This window comes from Podarcis melisellensis (genome assembly GCF_964234715.1).
Source record: "Podarcis melisellensis genome assembly, chromosome: 6".
Classification (NCBI taxonomy): Eukaryota; Metazoa; Chordata; class Lepidosauria; order Squamata; family Lacertidae; genus Podarcis; species Podarcis melisellensis.
This window is the reverse complement of record NC_138538.1, coordinates 25,063,467-25,082,482: the sequence shown is the minus strand read 5'-3', so window position 1 is coordinate 25,082,482 and position 19,016 is coordinate 25,063,467. Positions and strand designations below refer to the sequence as shown.

The window sequence follows — 19,016 nt, the reverse complement described above, 5'->3', positions numbered from 1 at the left end:
GAGTAGAAGTCAAGGAACAGAAAATCCTTTGACCTAGAAGGAGAGATGTTCCACTGTACTATCCCATACTAACACTCCTTTGAGAAAGTTATTATAAAAGCTGCAGTAATTTATTGCTCTTAAATATGTTTAATATGTGCATATCAGAGCCTCATTGTTCTTCTCTAGAAGAAAGGTTGTTATTTCAAGATAAGCAAATAATGGTTTATGTTTTGGTTCTCATTATGGAATGGAAAAACTGTGAAAAGCCATCCCACTCTTTTCCCCACCCTCCATCTACTCCTTGCTGAAAAAATAATCTAATAATCTGAGCGATGAAGCGCATTCTAGGGTTTCCTTGCCAGAAAAGTGATTCCTACAAATATACACCACACAAAGTTTGTTGAGTGGAGTCACTGTATTTTAATCCTGCCCTGTACAAAGCATTACACTTTAGCCCCAAAAGTTCTTTTCTCTCTCTTCCCCAAGAAAAAGGCTGATCGAGCAGAAATTTCTTGTTTCAAGGAAATAATGATTTTCGCAGGCTTTTGAGTCACCCAGGCAAAGAGCTGATATACCCGGACAGCCAGAGATGAAGGCAGCAGCTGGATTCGTAGAACATTTGAGACCTCAAACAACTGACAGAGAAGGTTGAAGAGGAGAGAGACCAGCAGAGTGCAGATCAGCTAAGAAAGAACAGAGGAAGAAGTCATCTTTCGCATCTGCTCACAAGATCACCATTGCACAAAACAATGAAGACTGCAACAATAATCACCATTTCCCCCATGCAATTATGCTGAGGATGCATTCAGACATAATGAATTAACTTGGTACTGTCTCTTTACCCACCTCTCTTCAAATCCCTGCTGGGTTTAAAGCCTTGCCAGAGAACTAGATAGAAACCTATTTAATACACCTGTTAAACTGTCAACAACCACCCAAGGCCTAAACAGGGCTCAAGAGGCAACACAAGGAAAAAATTAAAGCACTGATTTTGGCAGTTTCCTTCGCTGCTGCTGCTATTGTTGCAGGCCTGCTATAGCGCTCTCTCTATATACTGTATGTGTGTATATATATATATACACACACACACACACACACACACACACACATGTATGTATGTATCTATCTCTCTCGATATATATACACATACAGTCATACCTTGTGTTGCGTCCACTTCATGTTGTGTCTTTTTGTGTTACGTCCCGCAGCAACCTGGAAGTACTGGAACAGGTTACTTCCAGGTTAGGGAAAAATTGTGCCACACACCTGCGCAGATGCAGCACTTCGAGTTGCGGGCATTTCATCATAAGGACAGGCCTCCAGAATGGATTTCGTCCGTAACATGAGGTACCACTGTATGCACTGAATAAAGGTATCAAAACTAGGCCCTGTGTAATCTACAAGGCCACAATTACCCCCCTTAAAAGGTTTTCTCAAATGTGTGAATTTTGACCTGCCTTGAATCTTCAGCGCCTGGTCATATACAGCACTTTCTGCCCACCCACCCCAACTCAGAATTCTCTACACCCGCATTAGAATTCTAATCCCAAACCTATTATTCCACAACCTGGGAATGATTAATTTGGTACAAACTTGGTCCTTTCCATCTTGCCTACAGAAATATGCTTTGAGAAGTAGACAGAGAGGGAAAAACCTTTTTGTGCACATCTGAAAAAAGCAGTACAACTTACCATTACTGTGTTATACAATGAACTTTTGTCCAAGCAATACTGTTTTACATTATGATCCAATCTGTCTGAAATAAAGGCAGAAAGCCCTTTTATCTGGACAGCCTCTTTTGAACTCAAATAGGCAGGCTTGGGTTTCATTTTTTTCACAGGTAGAGTTGTCCTAATGTCACTTGTTGAGGATCTTCTGTGCATCTTGCCCTGACTGTTATTTCCTCTAGACTCATTTTCTGATTCGAGGTCAGCATTCCCATCAGAATTATCAGAGGGTGGCATCTTTATCTCTTTAGTGATGGAAACTTGGGCTGAAAACAAAAGTTTAGCTTCAGTAACGTGGTAGGTAATCTTAGTCGGATTACAAAAACTGCATCAGCTGTGCTATGAAAGTATATTGATCAAAACTGTTTTTGTTTAAGTGTTCAGAAATGCATCAGCTTTGTATAACAGGAATATGCTGTCCTTTAGATAGCCATTCAGGAAAGTCAAGGGCTAAATTGCCTCTGCAGTATCAATATTACACCTTTACCCAGGCACAAATGAAGACTTGGCCCCACTCCAGTGACAATCTGCTTTCAAAACTGTTAATACTCTCAGGACGAGAACAGCTGCAAAATCCATAGAATAGTTTATGGAAAGTAGCATACTCGCATTCCCAACTCTTAACAAAAATGAATTTTCTCATTATCAAATGTGGTGCTTTGGAGAAGGCAAGTGACAGTTTAACATCATTTTTCACCATTAAGTGCAAGCTGCAAACAAAATGGATCTTCATCCAATAATAAACCCAGTGATGTAAGTGAACCTGCCTATTACACTGGCAAAACCAGAAGTGTTCACCCTTATTCAAGTGGAAATGCTGCTGACTTACTGTACTTCAGCAATGTCACTCCAATTCCCATAATTAGAAAAACGCTTTGTGCATAGCCACACACATGGATACAAACAAAATTAAGTCCTAGCGTCTTAGAGTTTACTCCCAAATAGGATTGTATCTTTTAGTCACTTATGCATAAATAAATTCTATATATGTTTGATGGTATGTGCCAATATTTTATTTTATTTTGGGGGTGGGGGTGGAGCTGTGGCATGTTTGAGAGGACATCTTTTAACATAGTATGTTGCAAAAGGCAGTTTTGTTGTAACAGCAGCAGTTCCACTCCAAAGCAGTAATTGTGCTACAGTGACTCCTGGCCCCCAACACACCACTGTATCAGAGCAAACATAACAGGATTTACTTACAGACTTAGTAACTAGTAGGCATTCAAGTGTGCTTTCACTGGGCATGGTTTGACTAGAAAAGTACCATTTTAGTAGCCTTTGCCCCAGAACATCTAACCATGGGATCCCAAGAGCCTTTGGTTTCTGCCTCAAGAAATCTGTATTAACAGGACAATAAAGTGGTGAATCTCTCACCATATTAGAAAGGAAGCACCTAGGATGCATTTAAAGGCAACAGAATGTGAAACCCTCTCCTTTCATTTTAAATTTTTACAAGCTGCAAAACACTGAAGAGATACCTATTCAGGGCCAACCCACCCATGAGGCAGAGTGAAGCAGCCTGCCTCAAGCGGTGGGATCCTGCAGGGCGGTGCCCCTGCTGCAGTTGCCAGAGTCACACAGTGACAGTTTCCAGCAAGCTCTTGGAAGAGTTCTGTAAGATTGCACCAGCAGGTGCCACCACACGACCCCAGTAAGCAAGGCTTCAGCACAGGGGTGGCACCTTCCCGATTCGCCTCAGGTGGTGAAACGAGCTAGGCTGCCCGCCCCCCGTACCTACTGTACTTGCACTATAGGTTTGGAATCTCAAGAATGCCAACACACAAGTTATTAAAAAACACATCGAACAGAAAGCAAAACTGGAGTTGAAACATGAGATAATAAAGCATTCTTATCCAAATGAGCTCTAGATATTTCTATTAAAATAACAGTTCACCAATGAACAGTTATGGAGAAAGAAAGAAATATTCTAAAGCTTTTCTAGTGCCCCTGTTTCCAAATTACAAAGCAAAGCAGATTCCGTTCCCATTACGATTGACAAGCCTGTTAATTTTTTATCTGTCACAGGCTAGTTAAGAGGTGCACTATGCCTTCAAACTTGGCCAAAAGACAAATGACTAGGCTAAGCACCCATTCCTTTTTCAGTACTAGTGAGTCTGCCATTGACAAACAGTACACACTAGAGGTAAAAATAGTTTGAAGCTAGCCTTTTCACAGCAGAGTATCTCAAGAATGATTATGACTTGCAGTGTCTGCAGTCAACTCCTATTCTGTCCAGTTTGAGATTTTTGAACTTGCAAGTTGCAGTAGCAATGTTTGTTATTTGAAAACATAAGCAAGCATAGTATTGTGTATGTGAAGTGAAATAATAAAACATAAAAATAGACAAGGCAGAACAAGCCAAAGGAATTCAAACAAGAAATTTCTCCTCAGCTGCATCAACTCTTCCTTTTCAGCCACTATATATGTTCTCTTTCATACCAACAATCGTGAGGTGTGCAAGTACTGTACAGTACAGGTTTCAACCAAATTACAGTGGTACCTCGGGTTAAGTACTTAATTCATTCCGGAGGTCTGTTCTTAACCTGAAACTGTTCTTAACCTGAAGCACCACTTTAGCTAATAGGGCCTCCTGCTGCTGCTGCCGGAGCCAGATTTCTGTTCTTATCCTGAAGCAAAGTTCTTAACCTGAAGCACTATTTCTGGGTTAGCAGAGTCTATAACCTGAAGCGTATGTAACCTGAAACACATGTAACCTGAGGTACCACTGTACAAGGCTTATTTGGGTATACCACAACCGTTAACAAACCTTCCCGATACAAAGTTTCTTTTTAGACTTGAATTAAAAAAAACAACAGTTATTTAAAACAATGTTGTCAAAAACTTTAAATTCTCCATGTCTTTTTTTTCTTTTGAAACGGCCTATATGCCTGACACACAAGAGCAGCATTAAGCTAAAAATAGTTTTGCAACACAATGCTTTAAAAGGAAAGCTAATACCTAAAGCCTTAATACAGAAGCACATCTTAGCTGTCTCACAGCAAGACTTACCATCATTAAGTAGATGTTGAAGCCAGAAAATGAAAAGAATCAATAATATTCCAAAAGGCAAACAAAACCAAAAGAAAAGGACAGGAAATGTTAGGTCATTAATTAAAGGGACCAGAGGGTACTTCATTTCTGCTCCAAAATCCACCTCAGCTGACTGTGCACATGTTTTACTAATACTTGCTGTGCTGCACTAAGCACCTTAAGATAACTACACTCTGTTATTACGTCACAACATGACTCACAAAGCAACTATGCTGTCATTCCAACACCACTGATTTTAAAAGAAGGCTGCAATCCCATTAAGGGAGGAACACAAAGCTTATATTGAGGTTAATTGGAGAACCTGCAGCACACCTGGTATAATGACACCTCCTGTACTTGTAATTAGAAACAACAAACTAATGGGAAAATAACAGAGCTCCTCAAATTCCTTTATTAGGCCCACCAATGGCCCCCAAAATAATGATATTGTGTTCTCTTTTCACAGTTATCACCAAATATTCCTACTTTTTTCTAAGATATATCTCATCTCACAGGTAATGTTTTCCAATATTGTGGGGCACTGCAAAGTAGTATTAGGCCTGTTTTGCAGGTGGAGGGCATAAAAGCGTATAGCCCAAAAATGTAGCCTGGTGTATTTCACTGGTTGATGGGGGGTTGGGGGCAGCTGCATACTGGGTCTCAAAAACAGTTCTCAGTGAGGAACCTGCAACCTTTCCCCGCCATTACAATATCCCTGGGCAGAGGCAAAAGCAGCCAGCACATGGCTACCGTAATTATCTTCATTCTGAGAATCATAGTCCTCTGAGGGCAACAGAGTTGCTTCCTAACAACCATAAGCACCCTTAATAAATTACAGCTCCCAGGATTCCTGTTTAAATTGGTATGATACTGCTCCTTTAAATGCATGGTGCAGAAGTGGCATAAATCAGGCGCAGGGCAAGGGGTCAGATAAACGATTTTCAACAACATGCTAGGTGTGCCAACCTTTGGGCTACAATTCCCACCATCCCTTGCCAGTGTGACCAATGCACAGGACTGATGGGGGTTGCAGCCCCAAAGATAGATGGACATGGCATTCATACAAAAGAAAAATAATTTTAAAAGAAAGGAACGTGAAGGGTGTGAGGGAAGCTGTGAGGGTCTTCCATGCTTCAAATTTGTATGGGGTTGATGTGGCCATACAAGAACACAGGGCTGGAGCTCAACCTAATTCCATCACGCCTCCGCGGGAAAACTCCCAACCAGTCCAAGAAACCGGAGAAGCGTGTAAACTGCAAGTGCTGCGGCACTTTGAATGCTAAGAAACGTGTTGCACGGTATAAATACTCCAAATGCGTGTGTAACTTTGAGCGACAGAGCGAGGAAACCCCGCTTTTCGTTATGGGGCCCCGTCTGAAGAGCGGAACCTCGAAAACGCCGCTCTGGTTTCCAGCCGGCGGAGGGAACGGAAGTAGCCGAGGCAGGTCCGACGGACAGCCGTCCCCCCATCCACCCTCTCCGTACGCGTGCCGGACGGGCGATGGAGGAGGCCGGAGGGGTGTTCCCCTTCCGCGACGTCCGCTGGGACCCGGACCCGGCGCTGGAGCCGAGCCCGGCCGTGCGCGTGCCTTCTCCGGCTCCCTTGGTGCTGGACAACGGCTCCTTCCAGCTGCGCCTGGGCTGGGCCTGCCGGGCCTCCGAGGTGCCCAGCGAGCCTCTGCTCCGATTCCGGTCGCTGGTGGCGCGCAGCCGCGGGGCGCGCGGAGGGGCCGGCCCCGAGACTCAGGTGGGCAACGACCTGGGCAGCCCCGAGCCCCTCCGCTGGCTGCTGCGCTCGCCCTTCGACCGCAACGTGCCCGTGCAGATGGAGCTGCAGGAGCTGCTCTTCGACCACGGCTTCCAGCGCCTCGGGGTCGCCTCGCAGGTATCGCCATCTAGTACCGTGGTTCCCAGCGTGGGACACGCGCTTTTAATTTGCATACCGCCTTTCTATCTTACAATACCCAAGGCGGGTTACAAGCTGAAGAAACAAAGAACAAACACCTTGTAACAGCCTAACGCAATACAAAAATGTGATGATAAAACATAACTTCGAAATATGCAACCTATGTCAAACAAAGTAACATTCAGCAATCATTAGAATAGTATAGAATCATATTAAATATCAGCATATAAAATTTAAACAGAAATCTACGCTTAACAATTACAATAAATAATTTCTGAACTACAATCAATAAAACAACGGCAGCTATATAAATAAATATAGTGGCATACTCATTGTTAAAATTAAAATCAGAATTTACGTGGCGGTCAGCTGGTGACAATGGAGAGGTTATCTAAACAAAAGTTTTTCTAAACAGAAAATACTATTTTTTCATATCACTTCATATTACTGTATTATTATTTTTTAACAATTTTTTAGTGATTTCTTCCTTCAACTGTCCTTTCATTCTTTTATCTTTCTCTTTCACGAATGCCAAGTTCTTTGGAAGCTTGTTTAGACCAAGTTAATGGCTTTCTCCACATAAATAGGAGTTCACTTTTTGAATAACAAGAATATATGTCACGGGGGGGGGGTGGGATCAGGATTTTTAGAGATGCTTAGGTGGGGCATGGTCAAAAAAAAAGGTTGGGAACCATTGATCTAGTCCAAACCCCATGCAATGCAGTAATATGCAATTGTCCCATTCCTGGGATCAAACCTGCAACTGTGGCATGATCAGCACCAGACTGACCAACAGACCTGCCCAGGAGTTTGTGCATGTGCTACTCAACGTATATAGTTCCGTTTCATCAGTACAGCGATACCCAGCCTGCTTCCCGCCAGATGCTGATGACTGGCCTGCCAGTCACTGCCTCTCAGGATTCATAGATCATCGAGCTGTAGAGTTGGAAGGGGCTCCTGAGAGTCATCTGTTTTCTTGTATAGCTCTTTAAATAACTTTCAAACCTAGGTAAACTGTTTTAACCAGGTCTTCATTTCTTGCCATTTCATTACAGGGCTGTGTTGACCACCCAGTTGTGGTCACTGAAGCGGTCTGTAACCCTCTCTATTCAAGACAAATGATGTCGGAGCTCCTGTTTGAATGTTACCAAGTTCCCAAGGTTTCTTATGGCGTGGACAGTTTGTACAGTTTATATCACAACAAGAGGCAGGGCTGGCCTTGCAGTGGTCTCATAGTTTCCTCTGGATATCAATGTACACATATTTTGCCAGTCTTGGATGGCCGGTGAGTTGGCTGCAATAAACTGTATCCAAGTATTAGTGGACATTACTAACTTATCAGTGGGTTAACTCTTAGTAAAATTTAGTTGGATGCAATTCAGTTTTTTGCTTGATACTTTAAAATACTGTGAAGTTCTGCTTCTAAAGATGACCATCAATTTATATAACAAAGGCTGGTGCACAGTTTGGTGTTGCCAACATGTTCTGAAAGAGCATCTTTATCAAATTAATCTTTATGCTCCCTTGATAAAAATGTTTTTGAAAGGTGTTGGGAAAATGAATCTGTGCAGCTGTCTTTCATTTTGTTTGTCATCTTTACCACTGCAATTGATCCATTGATTTTGTGTCTGACTTTTACTAATTCTGTATGCGAGAAGTTGCTAGAATATGTAGATGCTAGTACCTTAGTTCTGCTTAGTTAGGTTTATAGTTTATAGTCATGGGGTGGTTGTTGTCCCCTCAGTTTCCCTCGAGTGTGTGAACTCTCTTATGCAGTAACTAGTGGGGCATCCCTGGTTCCGAGAAAATAGTTTTTACTTGTGCTGCATGAATATTCCCTGAAGGCAACAGAAGAGAGTTGCTATATGAATTGGTATGGGTTTTCTCTGCTTTTTTGGGAGGAAGGGTGACATATAAATTTAGTAATAATAAAGTGTGGAAATGTATATCTAAAACATGGACACTAAATTATGTTAGAGCATTTGTTTTAAGCTGCTCAGAATTCTGGCATGTTTTTTTTTTAACTTAGATGATAACCTGCTATTGAGAACTCTAGTAGAAAGAAATTAATGAACCATTCCTATATTGTGTACCAACTCACATTTACTTTGTTTCTATGGCTTGGTAGGTTGGATGCTAGAAACTGTAAGCGTATAAATATTGGAGGGTGCCAGGCTGCTCTGTACCTTCAGCGTCTCCTGCAGCTAAAATATCCTGGGCATTTTGCTGCCATTACTCTCAGCCGTGTAGAGGAAATATTGCATGAGCACAGCTATGTTGCAGAAGATTATAAGGATGGTAAGCATTGCTATTAATGGCTGTCATGCAGCTTTAAAGTTACATACTATATTCCCTCATGGTTTGGTAAAAAATATTTTTTCTCTTAGGGTTCTGGCAATCCCAGGAGAAAAAAATCTTAAGTAATTTTATATTGTTAAAGAGGTATGAAAATATCGTAAATGTTAAAATGCTAGTCATGGTTAGTTTTAAACCTGAGTTCAGATTTGATTTGCAAACCTGCTTTAAAAACATGGTTAACATTAAGTATATTGCAGATGTAAAACTTAATTTATAAGATTGATTAGACACCCTTCAACATAAGGTCCAACAGTAAAATAATGCAGTTATAATAACAATGACAACCATTGCAATTATAGGAATCGTATGCATTCAAGAAAAGAGGTAGGTCCCACCAAACAAAATACCTTAATTGTCAAAGGGTAAAGTCATACATCTTTAGCATACAGCAAAATCTGAACAGTGAACAGGCTAGCTGTGAACCATCCTCTTTACTTATGAGAGTGATGAGACTACCACGGGCGTCCTCTCTGCAGTTCTAAACACCTAAGAAGGTTGGTGGGATGGAGGCAATCTTTCAGATATTTGGGACCTAAATCATTCATAACTTAAAATACTAATGTGGGCTATTAGTAACAGGAAAGTTAACCTGATTTTACCTTATTAATCTTTTGTATGGTGAATAATCTTTCGGATGCAGCAGCTTATCCCAAGCAGTATCTAGTGATGCAGATTGCTTTGAGCAAACTTATTTATTATGTGCATTTATAAAAAAATAAAGTGTATTAAAGGGGCTGAATTACCTTGTTGAGTCTGGTCGGCAACTGGTTTTAGGAGGTCCATTTGGCAGACACCATAAAAGACTGTATGCCTATTCTCCATCCTACTCCAGACTGTCAGCAAATCACATTGCATCATTGCATCATGTCATTTGCACACTTTCTCCCTCTAGGTTTGCATTAGGGAGAGTTGGCTCTTGGGATTTTATTTGCTCATTCTTCTGAAGCATAGCTACTCCTTGGAACAAGGGTCTGGGACATGAGTACCTTTTGCTCCTTTCCTTTTCATTCATGTCTCCTTCTACTTGGTGCAAACCTGTCAGGAAAAATATGTACATCTAACAGACAATAGCAGTTTCAATTTGAAAAGTAAACAAGAACAGTAATAGTGCAGGCTGTTTGTTTCATTGTTTATAAGCTACCTTTGAGAGTTAACCTCCCAAGGTGGCTCACAACATTTTTTTAACATAACATTTTGTTATAGATTATCAGATGGCTTTCCTTGTAATTTCCAAATATCCAAACTTGCCAAAGGTGTTTGTTTAGCAGCGCAGAGACCCTGTAGAGTTGTGCCTGCAAATCTCATTATTGTGCTTCTGAAACTTCTGAGCAGAAATGCAGAAGTGGAGGTCACCTGAATATTATGAGAACCATGTGCATAAGATGCAGCTGCCCTTTTCAAATAAGCTGCTGGGGAGCACCCTCACATCTGAAGAGAAGCAGGAGAGGCGGCAGCAACAACTTCGACGGCTCCAGGAGCTCAATGCTCGCCGAAGAGAGGAAAAGCTGCAGCTTGATCAAGAGAGGTTGGACAGGCTGCTTTATGTTCAGGTAACCCTGCACAGTGTTTGAGATGCAGCTTTGGGGAAGTTGAAAAGGAGAAGCTGATGGCAGGAGAACATGATATGAAAATACCAGATTTTATTCTTGGGGAAAATACTTAATGTCATGGGATCACTTTGATATCACCTCAGTGAGAGAATTGCAGATACCACAATAGTCGCCAGAAAATAAGGGCAAGTTTTTTGCTCATTTGGAAATGTTCTCCCGCCCTGGGCTTTTCTGCGATATTCCCCTTAGTTATATTGCAGCCAATAAAAATCATACGGTATTGTGTTTTTTGTGCACAGGAACTACTGGAGGAAGGTCATATGGATCAGTTTCACAAAGGCTTGATGGAACTCAACATGGACTCTGCGGAGGAACTTCAGTCTTACATTCATAAGCTGAGTATGGCCATTGAGCAAACCAAGCAGAAAATCCTACAGGCAGAAGTGAGCGTTGAAGTGGACGTTGTTGATAGCAAGCCGGAGGTACTGCAGTAAGGTTGCATTAATTCTGCCAGCACATAACCCTAAGTACATGCAAAACAGTTCTAAGACTGTATTTTATTGGCTATGTTACAACTTCCTGCAAGTTGTCTATTGCTATATTCTCCTGCAGCTGTCTCCTTTTTGTCTTGCCATCCATCACCATCTGTCTGTCTTATACTGATCTCAGTTAGTGGGTGCCAGCAGGACTGCAGCAAAAATAGGGCCATTGAGAAACAAAAGGGAAGTACAGTGGTACCTCAGATTACATACACTTCAGGTTACAGACTCCGCTAACCCAGAAATAGTACCTCGGGTTAAGAACTTTGCTTCAGGATGAAAACAGAAATTGTGCTCTGGTGGCACGGCGGCAGCAGGAGGCCCCATTAGCTAAAGTGGTGCTTCAGGTTAAGAACAGTTTCAGGTTAAATACGGACTTCTGGAATGAATTAAGTACTTAACCTGAGGTACCACTGTATTTGCATTGCTTGAGAGAATCCAAAGGGTTGCAGAAGTAGAAAAAGATAGTCGGGGGGGGGGGGGGAGCCTAAAAAGTCCCCTCCACCTATGAAAAGAAAATTGCCCAATCAGGACTGAGCATGGTCTGGGGTCACAGAATGCTTGGTGTCTAGGGAAGAAAATGGGAAATGGATGGGTGCAGAGGAACAAAGTGTCTTGAAGAAGGATATGGCTGGCGTGAAAGAAGACATGAAAGACTGAACAGGAGCCACTCCACTCTCCAGTGGGACTGCTGAGAAGTAGGAGTGGGCCCTGGTGTATCTCAAGGTATGCAGAAATGCAAAATATAAAAACATGGAGGAAAATCTTCCCCCAAGAGTTCTGTGAGGCTATGCTAATATTTGCTGATCTCAGAGCCTCATCTCCTTGCAAAAAACTGCGCTGCCATTTGTTTTGAGCACTCTTGAGACAGACCATAGCCTGTTTTTAAAAAATAAATAAATATGACCTATTGGAGGTTGAGGATAGGAAAGCGGTGGATATTCAAGTTGGAATTATGCAAAGGTTCCTCGTTGGCATTTGGCATCTTTCTTGAGCATACCTTGTGCCCTGTTAGAAAAAAAGTCAAAAAATGGAATATGAAATTAGGGTCAGCTTCACATAACAGAATTGGGTAGATGCCAAGAATATACCGTACTTTTTCATGTATAAGACTAATTTTTTTTTTACTAAAATGTATCCTCTTCTGGATACATTTGAAGCAACTATGTATTGCTCCAAACTACTCATCTCAAAAGTGAAGATGCCTATTGACTGAGCCACTTACCAATATCATGGGCAGGGCTTTTTTCAGCCAGAACTCACCTGAACTGAGTTCCGGCACCAAAAAAAGCCCTGATCATGGGTCATAAACCAGTAGTAATGAAACTGGTGAAACGTGAATGTCATAATGTTAATATGAGGGGAATGATAGAAAAGGGTGTGTGAAAGTTAATTGATAGCTGTTGGCATTGCATACCACATTCTGAGCCTATGATTTCCATAAACTATGAAAATGAATACTGGTCGTGTAATGGCTTTGTTTTCATGAGCATTTGTCTAGCATGCGTAGGGCAAAGGAGAACGATGCACTGAAATCAGTGACATCTTCTAAGCAAGAGTTATTTGAGGATACATTTTTACTTCCTTGCAGAAAAATGTTTAATCTTTATCGTTATATAAGCCTTTGTTTATAAGTTCTGTAAACTTTCTCATATTTGCTAAATTCAAAAATAGCCTTTTTTGGTTTACAGCTGGCAAAACCAAATTCTTGGCATGGAATTCCCAAACCCCAATTGCTTAGCATTACAGCTCTAAGTAAAGTAGCCTACCTCAGGTTTGAAACCTCACTCAGTAAATAGTTTTTTTAAAATATCTTCAGCCAGCCCTGGCAAGAGCTATGGAGGCATCCTGATTCAGTCATTTTAGCAGCCTGGTCTTTGTTGCCCCTTCTGGCATAATACTTACTTTCACTGAACTTTGCTGCCTGAAAGTAGCAATTTCCCACTATTTACAAAACCTCTTATTTAGACTGCAAATATTGGCTTACCAGCTTCACATGAACAGACAAAAATACTTCATAAACCTGTTGATGAATCTTAAATGTACCAAGTTTGTGCTACCCTAAACATCTAAACTTACTCTAGTCTTTTGGTATCAATTATATATTTATGTTTGTATGTATATGTGGATTAGGCATGCTTCTGAACAGAGGATTTTTTAAAAAGTGGATAACTGTGTTAAAGTAATTGGATGTATATAAATATATTGATTGATTTTATTATCTCATAAAATTTATACACATAACACCAGTCCTGAGAGATCTGCATTGGCTCCCAGTACGTTTCTGAGCACAATTCTAAGTGTTGGTGCTGACCTTTAAAGCCCTAAACGGCCTCGTATGAAGGAGCATCTCCACCCTCATCGTTCAGCCTGGACACTGAGATCCAGTGCTCCAGTTCCCTCATTGCGAGAGTGAGGTTACAGGGAACCAGACAGAGGGCCTTCTCAGTGGCGCCCACCTTGTGGAACACCCTCCCATCAAGGAAATAAGCAGCTGTCCTATTTTTAAAAGACATCTGATGGCAGCCCTGTTTAGGGAAGTTTTTAATATTTAATGCTGTATTGTTTTTAACACTCGATTGGGAGCCACCCAGAGTGGCTGGGGAAACTTGGGGAAACTCAGCCAGATGAGTGGAGTATAAATAATAAATTATTATTATTATTATTATTGAAAACCCCTCAAAGCAGTTTACAAAAAGATAAAACAATAAAATTGAGGGGGAGAAATGTTTACTAAGGCTGTAGTCCCAAGCACATTTAGTAGCCCCCTTGTAGGTGGGACTTTTAGTAGTCCCCCTTGTAGGTGGGACCCCCTTTAGTAGGTGGGACTTTATGATTAATTGCATCGTCTTAGAACTGCAGGAAAGGCTTGTTCATTCTGGTCATAACTGGTTTTAGACGTTGGCATTGGCAAGCCAGCTTCTGTGGCTTCGCTGTTTTCATATAAGAACCTGTGGTCTCTTTCGTTTTCAAGATGCCTGATCTGGATCAAATGGGCAGCGAACAATCAATGGAAGACGTAGAAAGCATGAATGAATTTGAGCCCTTATTTGCTGAGGAGCAACCCGAAGTTGAAAAGCCAGTTACTACAGTACAGGTTTGTCTTTATACACATGCTATCTCTTAGTCTACTTTACGATATATATTTTTGCAAGGTTTTGCCCAACCTTGGTGGCAGAAAGTGAGGAGGAATTAAAGAACATTTTAATGAGGGTGAAAGAGGAGAGCACAAAATATGGTCTGAAGTTCAACATCAAAAAAACGAAGATCATGGCCACTGGTCCCATCACCTCCTGGCAAATAGAAGGAGAAGAAATGGAGGCAGTGACAGATTTTACTTTCTTGGGCTCCATGATCACTCCAGATGTTGACCGCAGTCATGAACTTAAAAGATGCCTGCTTCTTGGGAGAAAAGCAATGGCAAACCTAGACAGCATCTTAAAAGCAGAGACATCACCTTGCTGACAAAGGTCCATATAGTTAAAGCTATGGTTTTCCCAGTAGTGATGTACGGAAGTGAGAGCTGGACCATAAAGAAGGCTGATCGCTGAAGAATTGATGCTTTTGAATTATGGTGCTGGAGGAGATTCTTGAGAGTCCCATGGACTGCAAGAAGATCAAACCTATACATTCTGAAGGAAATCAGCCCTGAGTGCTCACTGGAAGGACAGATCGTGAAGCTGAGGCTCCAATACTTTGGCCACCTCATGAGAAGAGAAGACTCCCTGGAAAAGATCCTAATGTTGGGAAAGATTGAGGGCACAAGGAGAAGGGGACGACAGAGGACGAGATGGTTGGACAGTGTTCTCGAAGCTACCAGCATGAGTTTGACCAAACTGCGGGAGGCAGTGGAAGACAGGAGTGCCTTGCGTGCTCTGGTTCATGGCGTCACGAAGAGTGGACATGACTAAACGACTAAACAACAACAACAGCAATTTTTGCATTTAGTCAGCTACACTGGGCATGGATTTTGAGCTCTGGCCTTACTAAGTCCGTGGAAGAGAATCTATCCCTTGACTGAAGTTTTATTATCTGTCAATAATAATAGCGACTTAAACCCATGGCATTGAAAAATGAAGATTACAATCTAGTAAATGCAGTAGAAAAGGAACAAGGCCTAGGAAAAGAACTGGGGAAGTAAATTCAGGAACTAATGTTACCCAAATGTTGAATGACCAGGTAGCATGGTTGTGGGAAATGGTTCTGGGAGGGGAGAAGCCCAAAAGGCTTTCAGACCCAGCTGATAGAGTATCTTATGCTATCTCATCTTTCCTGCTACTGCAACTACCTATAATATCTCATAACAGAATGTGTTGAAAAGTTGAAGTCTCTCTCTGGATGAGGGCAGACAATACAAATTCTGGTGGTGATAGAGCTTAATCCATATTTACAACATATTTTCAATAAAATGTCAAGCGTTACATAAAAGGTTCTGACAAGCAGCAGTATGTTTCTGATTCTGATATTTTTACAGCCCGTGTTTAACCTGGCAGAGTATCACCAGCTCTTTATTGGCACAGAAAGAATCCGGGTTCCTGAAATTATCTTCCAGCCATCCTTAATAGGAGAAGAACAGGCTGGGATGGCAGAAACCATACAGTTTGTCCTGGACAGGTTAGTTTTCAAAAGTGAACTCCTATTTAAATGACAGTGCAATCCTGTACATGTGTATCTGGAAATAAGCCTAGTTGAATTAAATGGTATTCTTAGGTAAATGTGGATAGCTTTGCAGCCTCTGTGTATTTAAGAACAAGCTGTCACTGTTAAGAGAGTACTTGTTTTTTCTCCTGTAGAACCCAAATAACTAGTCTCCTCGCTTTTTTTTTATATAAACCCCTCCCCCTCAGTTTTGCAAAATACTGGGGGATCTTGTGTGATTATACATTTTGTTAGCTGCCTTGAACATAGTGCATGATGCAGGGCACAAATTATAAAAGAAGATGGTTGAGACACATTTGAAAGCCATGTACGCACACAGCCCCCCCCCCCCGGTGTCTCACTGTTAAAATGTAAATTAACAGGCAGCCTGAAGAGAGGAGCTGTTTACTGGAAGGATCTTTTGAATTGGAGCAAACTAAAATCAGATTTGTGCTTTAATCCTTGAAAAAGTTTAAACATTAAATCGGCCTCTACCACTACAGGAATTTCCCCTTCCCATCCAACCTTAGCACAGGGGTGGGGAATGTTTTTCAGTCCAGGGGCCACATTCTTTTCTGGGCCACCTTCTGGGGGCCATATGCCAGTGGTGGGTGGGGCCAGAGGCAAAAGAGGGCAAAACAACAAATCAATTTTACCTTCTATTCCCTGTCCTCAACCCCAGTCAGCTAGAAGCACTTTGAATCTGTTAAGGGAGTTTTATTTCTTCAGGTATCCTAAAGAGCAGCAGGAAAAACTTGTCCAGAATGTCTTCCTTACTGGTGGGAACATGATGTATCCTGGAATGAAAGCCAGAATCTACAAGGAGCTGCTTGAAATGAGGCCATTCCAGTCGTCTTTTCAGGTGTAGTATTGGCTTTAGCAATGCAATGGCTACATGCAACATCCAAATACTGTACATGGCAACGATGACCAAACTTTATTGTACATCTGAAGCTAAGGGGGGCATTTGAACTGGTGTGAAAAATCTCCTGAATTGGTCAGCAAGCTTACAGAGGGATGTAAATTTATAGAATACATTGGTAACCATGCTGGCCAGCATAAAGTACTGTAAAGGTAAAGGGACCCCTGACCATTAGGTCCAGTCGTGGCCGACTCTGGGGTTGCAGCGCTCATCTCGCTTTATTGGCCAAGGGAGCCGGCGTACAGCTTCCGGATCATGTGGCCAGCATGACTAAGCCGCTTCTGGCGAACCAGAGCAGCACACGGAAACGCTGCTTACCTTCCCGCCGGAGCGGTACCTGTTTATCTACTTGCACTTTGACGTGCTTTCGAACTGCTAGGTTGGCAGGAGCAGGAACCGAGCAACGGGAGCCCACCCCGTCGCGGGGATTCAAACCGCTGACCTTCTGATCTGCAAGTCCTAGGCTCTGGTTTAACCCACAGCGCCACCCAGGCAAAAATATTGCCCAGCACTTGAACCTTCATGTTCAGGGACAGTATGACCTCGAACTTGCTTGTTGGGAAGCAACCGCGTGGGAGAGCTACGGATAGCCCTGCTTTGTTTAAGTACTTTCTTGGTTCACCAATGAGGAATAGGATGCTGGCTAAGAGGAAGCTTTTGGCTTTCATATTCTGGCAATAGAACTACAAACAGGGGACATGGTTGCTGCATTCTGCCTTGTGTCTTTATAAAGGTAACCCTCCTTCCCGTTTTTCAGTATACAAGGCAGTTTACAAATGATCAAAGGAACAAGTTCTGAGAATGCACTGCAAGGGGCAGACCATAGAATATGAAAATGTTAAATCCAAAAAGCAAAAGAAGCACTCCCTAAAGACTTGAGGAAAAGAAAAGCATTTTAGATTGGTGTCTAAGAAAGAAGAACTGACACCCAGCAAACCTTTCTGGGGAATGCATTCTATACAAGAGCTAGCAGAATAGAAAAGACTTTCGCTCTGGTTGTTACATTGCCAGCGTCAGAGGTCAGGGCCATCGAGAGCACAGCCTCAGAAGGTAACCTTAAGGAACAGGTTGTTTCATACCAAATAGGATTGTCAGATGTTAGCACCATGTAGCTTTGCATGTTGCCATTCTTATTCTGTGGCCTTTGACTTCCACTAAACATATCCTTTTGTTGTCTTGCTGCCATCCAGGTGCATCTTGCTTCCAATCCTGTTTTAGATGCATGGTATGGAGCTCGAGAGTGGGCCCTGGAGTACATGAACCGTGATGAAGGCTGGATTACTAGGAAAGATTATGAAGAAAAGGGTGGAGAATACCTTAAGGAGCACTGTACTTCCAACATCTATGTGCCCATCCGTCTCCCAAAGCAGGCTCCGCGGGCAGCTGAAACTCCAGCATCCAGCAAAGCGCCGGGAACTGCCGCAAACAATGTCTCTGAGCAAGCATAGTATGCAGGCTGCAATGGTATGTAACTGCAAAATAGACACAACCTGTGTAAAGCTTTTCAGAACTGCAAGGCAGCTGCCATCCTGCAAAACCGGGTGCAAGTTTAAGTTCGACATTTCCGGGCACCTCAGCTTGTGCAATGATCAATTGTGTGTTTTATCCATGGTTGCCATGGAAGAATTGCAGGCTCTTCACCAGTTTTTGGTGTAAAAATGCAAAAGAAATATTGGCCTCATTGAGGCTAACATATCATGTGTTTTATATTAATAGACCATGCTGTAAAAAGCTGTTGGCAATGTAAATAAAGTCTTTTGGGTTTTCCTCTCCCCATGTTTATCAGTGTCAAATGTTCCTAACATACCAAAGGACTGATTTCCAGAGGTAGCCATATTCGTCTGCTGCAACAAAAACTATGAAAACCCTTATGCCAATATGGACCAAAGTGTTTATTTCAAGCTTTGGTGAATGTGAGCTCGCTTCATCAGATACATCAGTAGCAATGTTAATCCAGGAGGGGGAGCCTTTACCCAAAGGAAGAAGGTAGTTTGAAGGAACAAATCTTTGCTGAAATTGAGATTTGGGGTTTTGTTTCTTATTCTAGTCATCTGTTCAGATGGTTGTGGACTTTTCCTTTCTTTTGTTCAATAGCTAAAGGGGGAAAAAACCCACAGTATAGTTTCAGAAGTTTATTCTGACACACGTTTGTAAAATGAGAAGGTTCAGCAATGCATCAGTTTATGAAACATTTATTACATAAGGGAGGCAAACACTGGTGTTGGTAGAGAGAGAAAACGCCATATTTGGTTCAGTTAGGGCATCCTACATTAGTGATGAATTACTAATTGAACATGGCTTCATTGGTTAGTGACCCCCTGCATGCCAAGGAGAACAAAACCCTTGTTCATTACTCTTGCTTAT

General features: G+C 42.0%; 1 protein-coding gene and 1 long non-coding RNA gene across 2 annotated transcripts; one reads left to right on the top strand and one right to left on the bottom strand.

Moving 5' to 3' along the window:
* Positions 1 to 389: 389 nt before the first annotated feature.
* LOC309373185 lies at positions 390 to 5,929 on the bottom strand. Its single transcript, XR_014169802.1, has 3 exons — positions 4,719 to 5,929; positions 1,674 to 1,975; positions 390 to 665 (listed from the first exon to the last, which is right to left on the bottom strand). It is a non-coding gene; the product is annotated as an uncharacterized lncRNA (long non-coding RNA).
* Positions 5,930 to 6,025: 96 nt separating this feature from the next.
* On the top strand, positions 6,026 to 18,424 carry ACTR5 (actin related protein 5). The gene is made up of 9 exons (XM_081916893.1): positions 6,026 to 6,624; positions 7,701 to 7,930; positions 8,774 to 8,943; positions 10,336 to 10,553; positions 10,853 to 11,035; positions 14,067 to 14,189; positions 15,567 to 15,706; positions 16,460 to 16,592; positions 17,843 to 18,424. Exons 1-9 carry the CDS (start codon positions 6,241 to 6,243, stop codon positions 18,098 to 18,100), a joined length of 1,839 nt encoding a protein of 612 aa, XP_081773019.1. The 5' UTR covers positions 6,026 to 6,240; the 3' UTR covers positions 18,101 to 18,424.
* The last annotated feature ends 592 nt before the right edge of the window (positions 18,425 to 19,016 follow it).

What these genes read in the sequence shown, in the direction of transcription:
- ACTR5 (XM_081916893.1), top strand. Translation starts at nt 6,241, where the DNA reads ATGGAGGAGGCCGGAGGGGTGTTCCCCTTCCGCGACGTCCGCTGGGAC. An exon ending in ACAGGCTGCTTTATGTTCAG is followed by an intron (nt 10,554 to 10,852) that starts GTAACCCTGCAC and finishes TTTTGTGCACAG; the next exon opens with GAACTACTGGAGGAAGGTCA. An exon ending in CATTCCAGTCGTCTTTTCAG is followed by an intron (nt 16,593 to 17,842) that starts GTGTAGTATTGG and finishes GCTGCCATCCAG; the next exon opens with GTGCATCTTGCTTCCAATCC.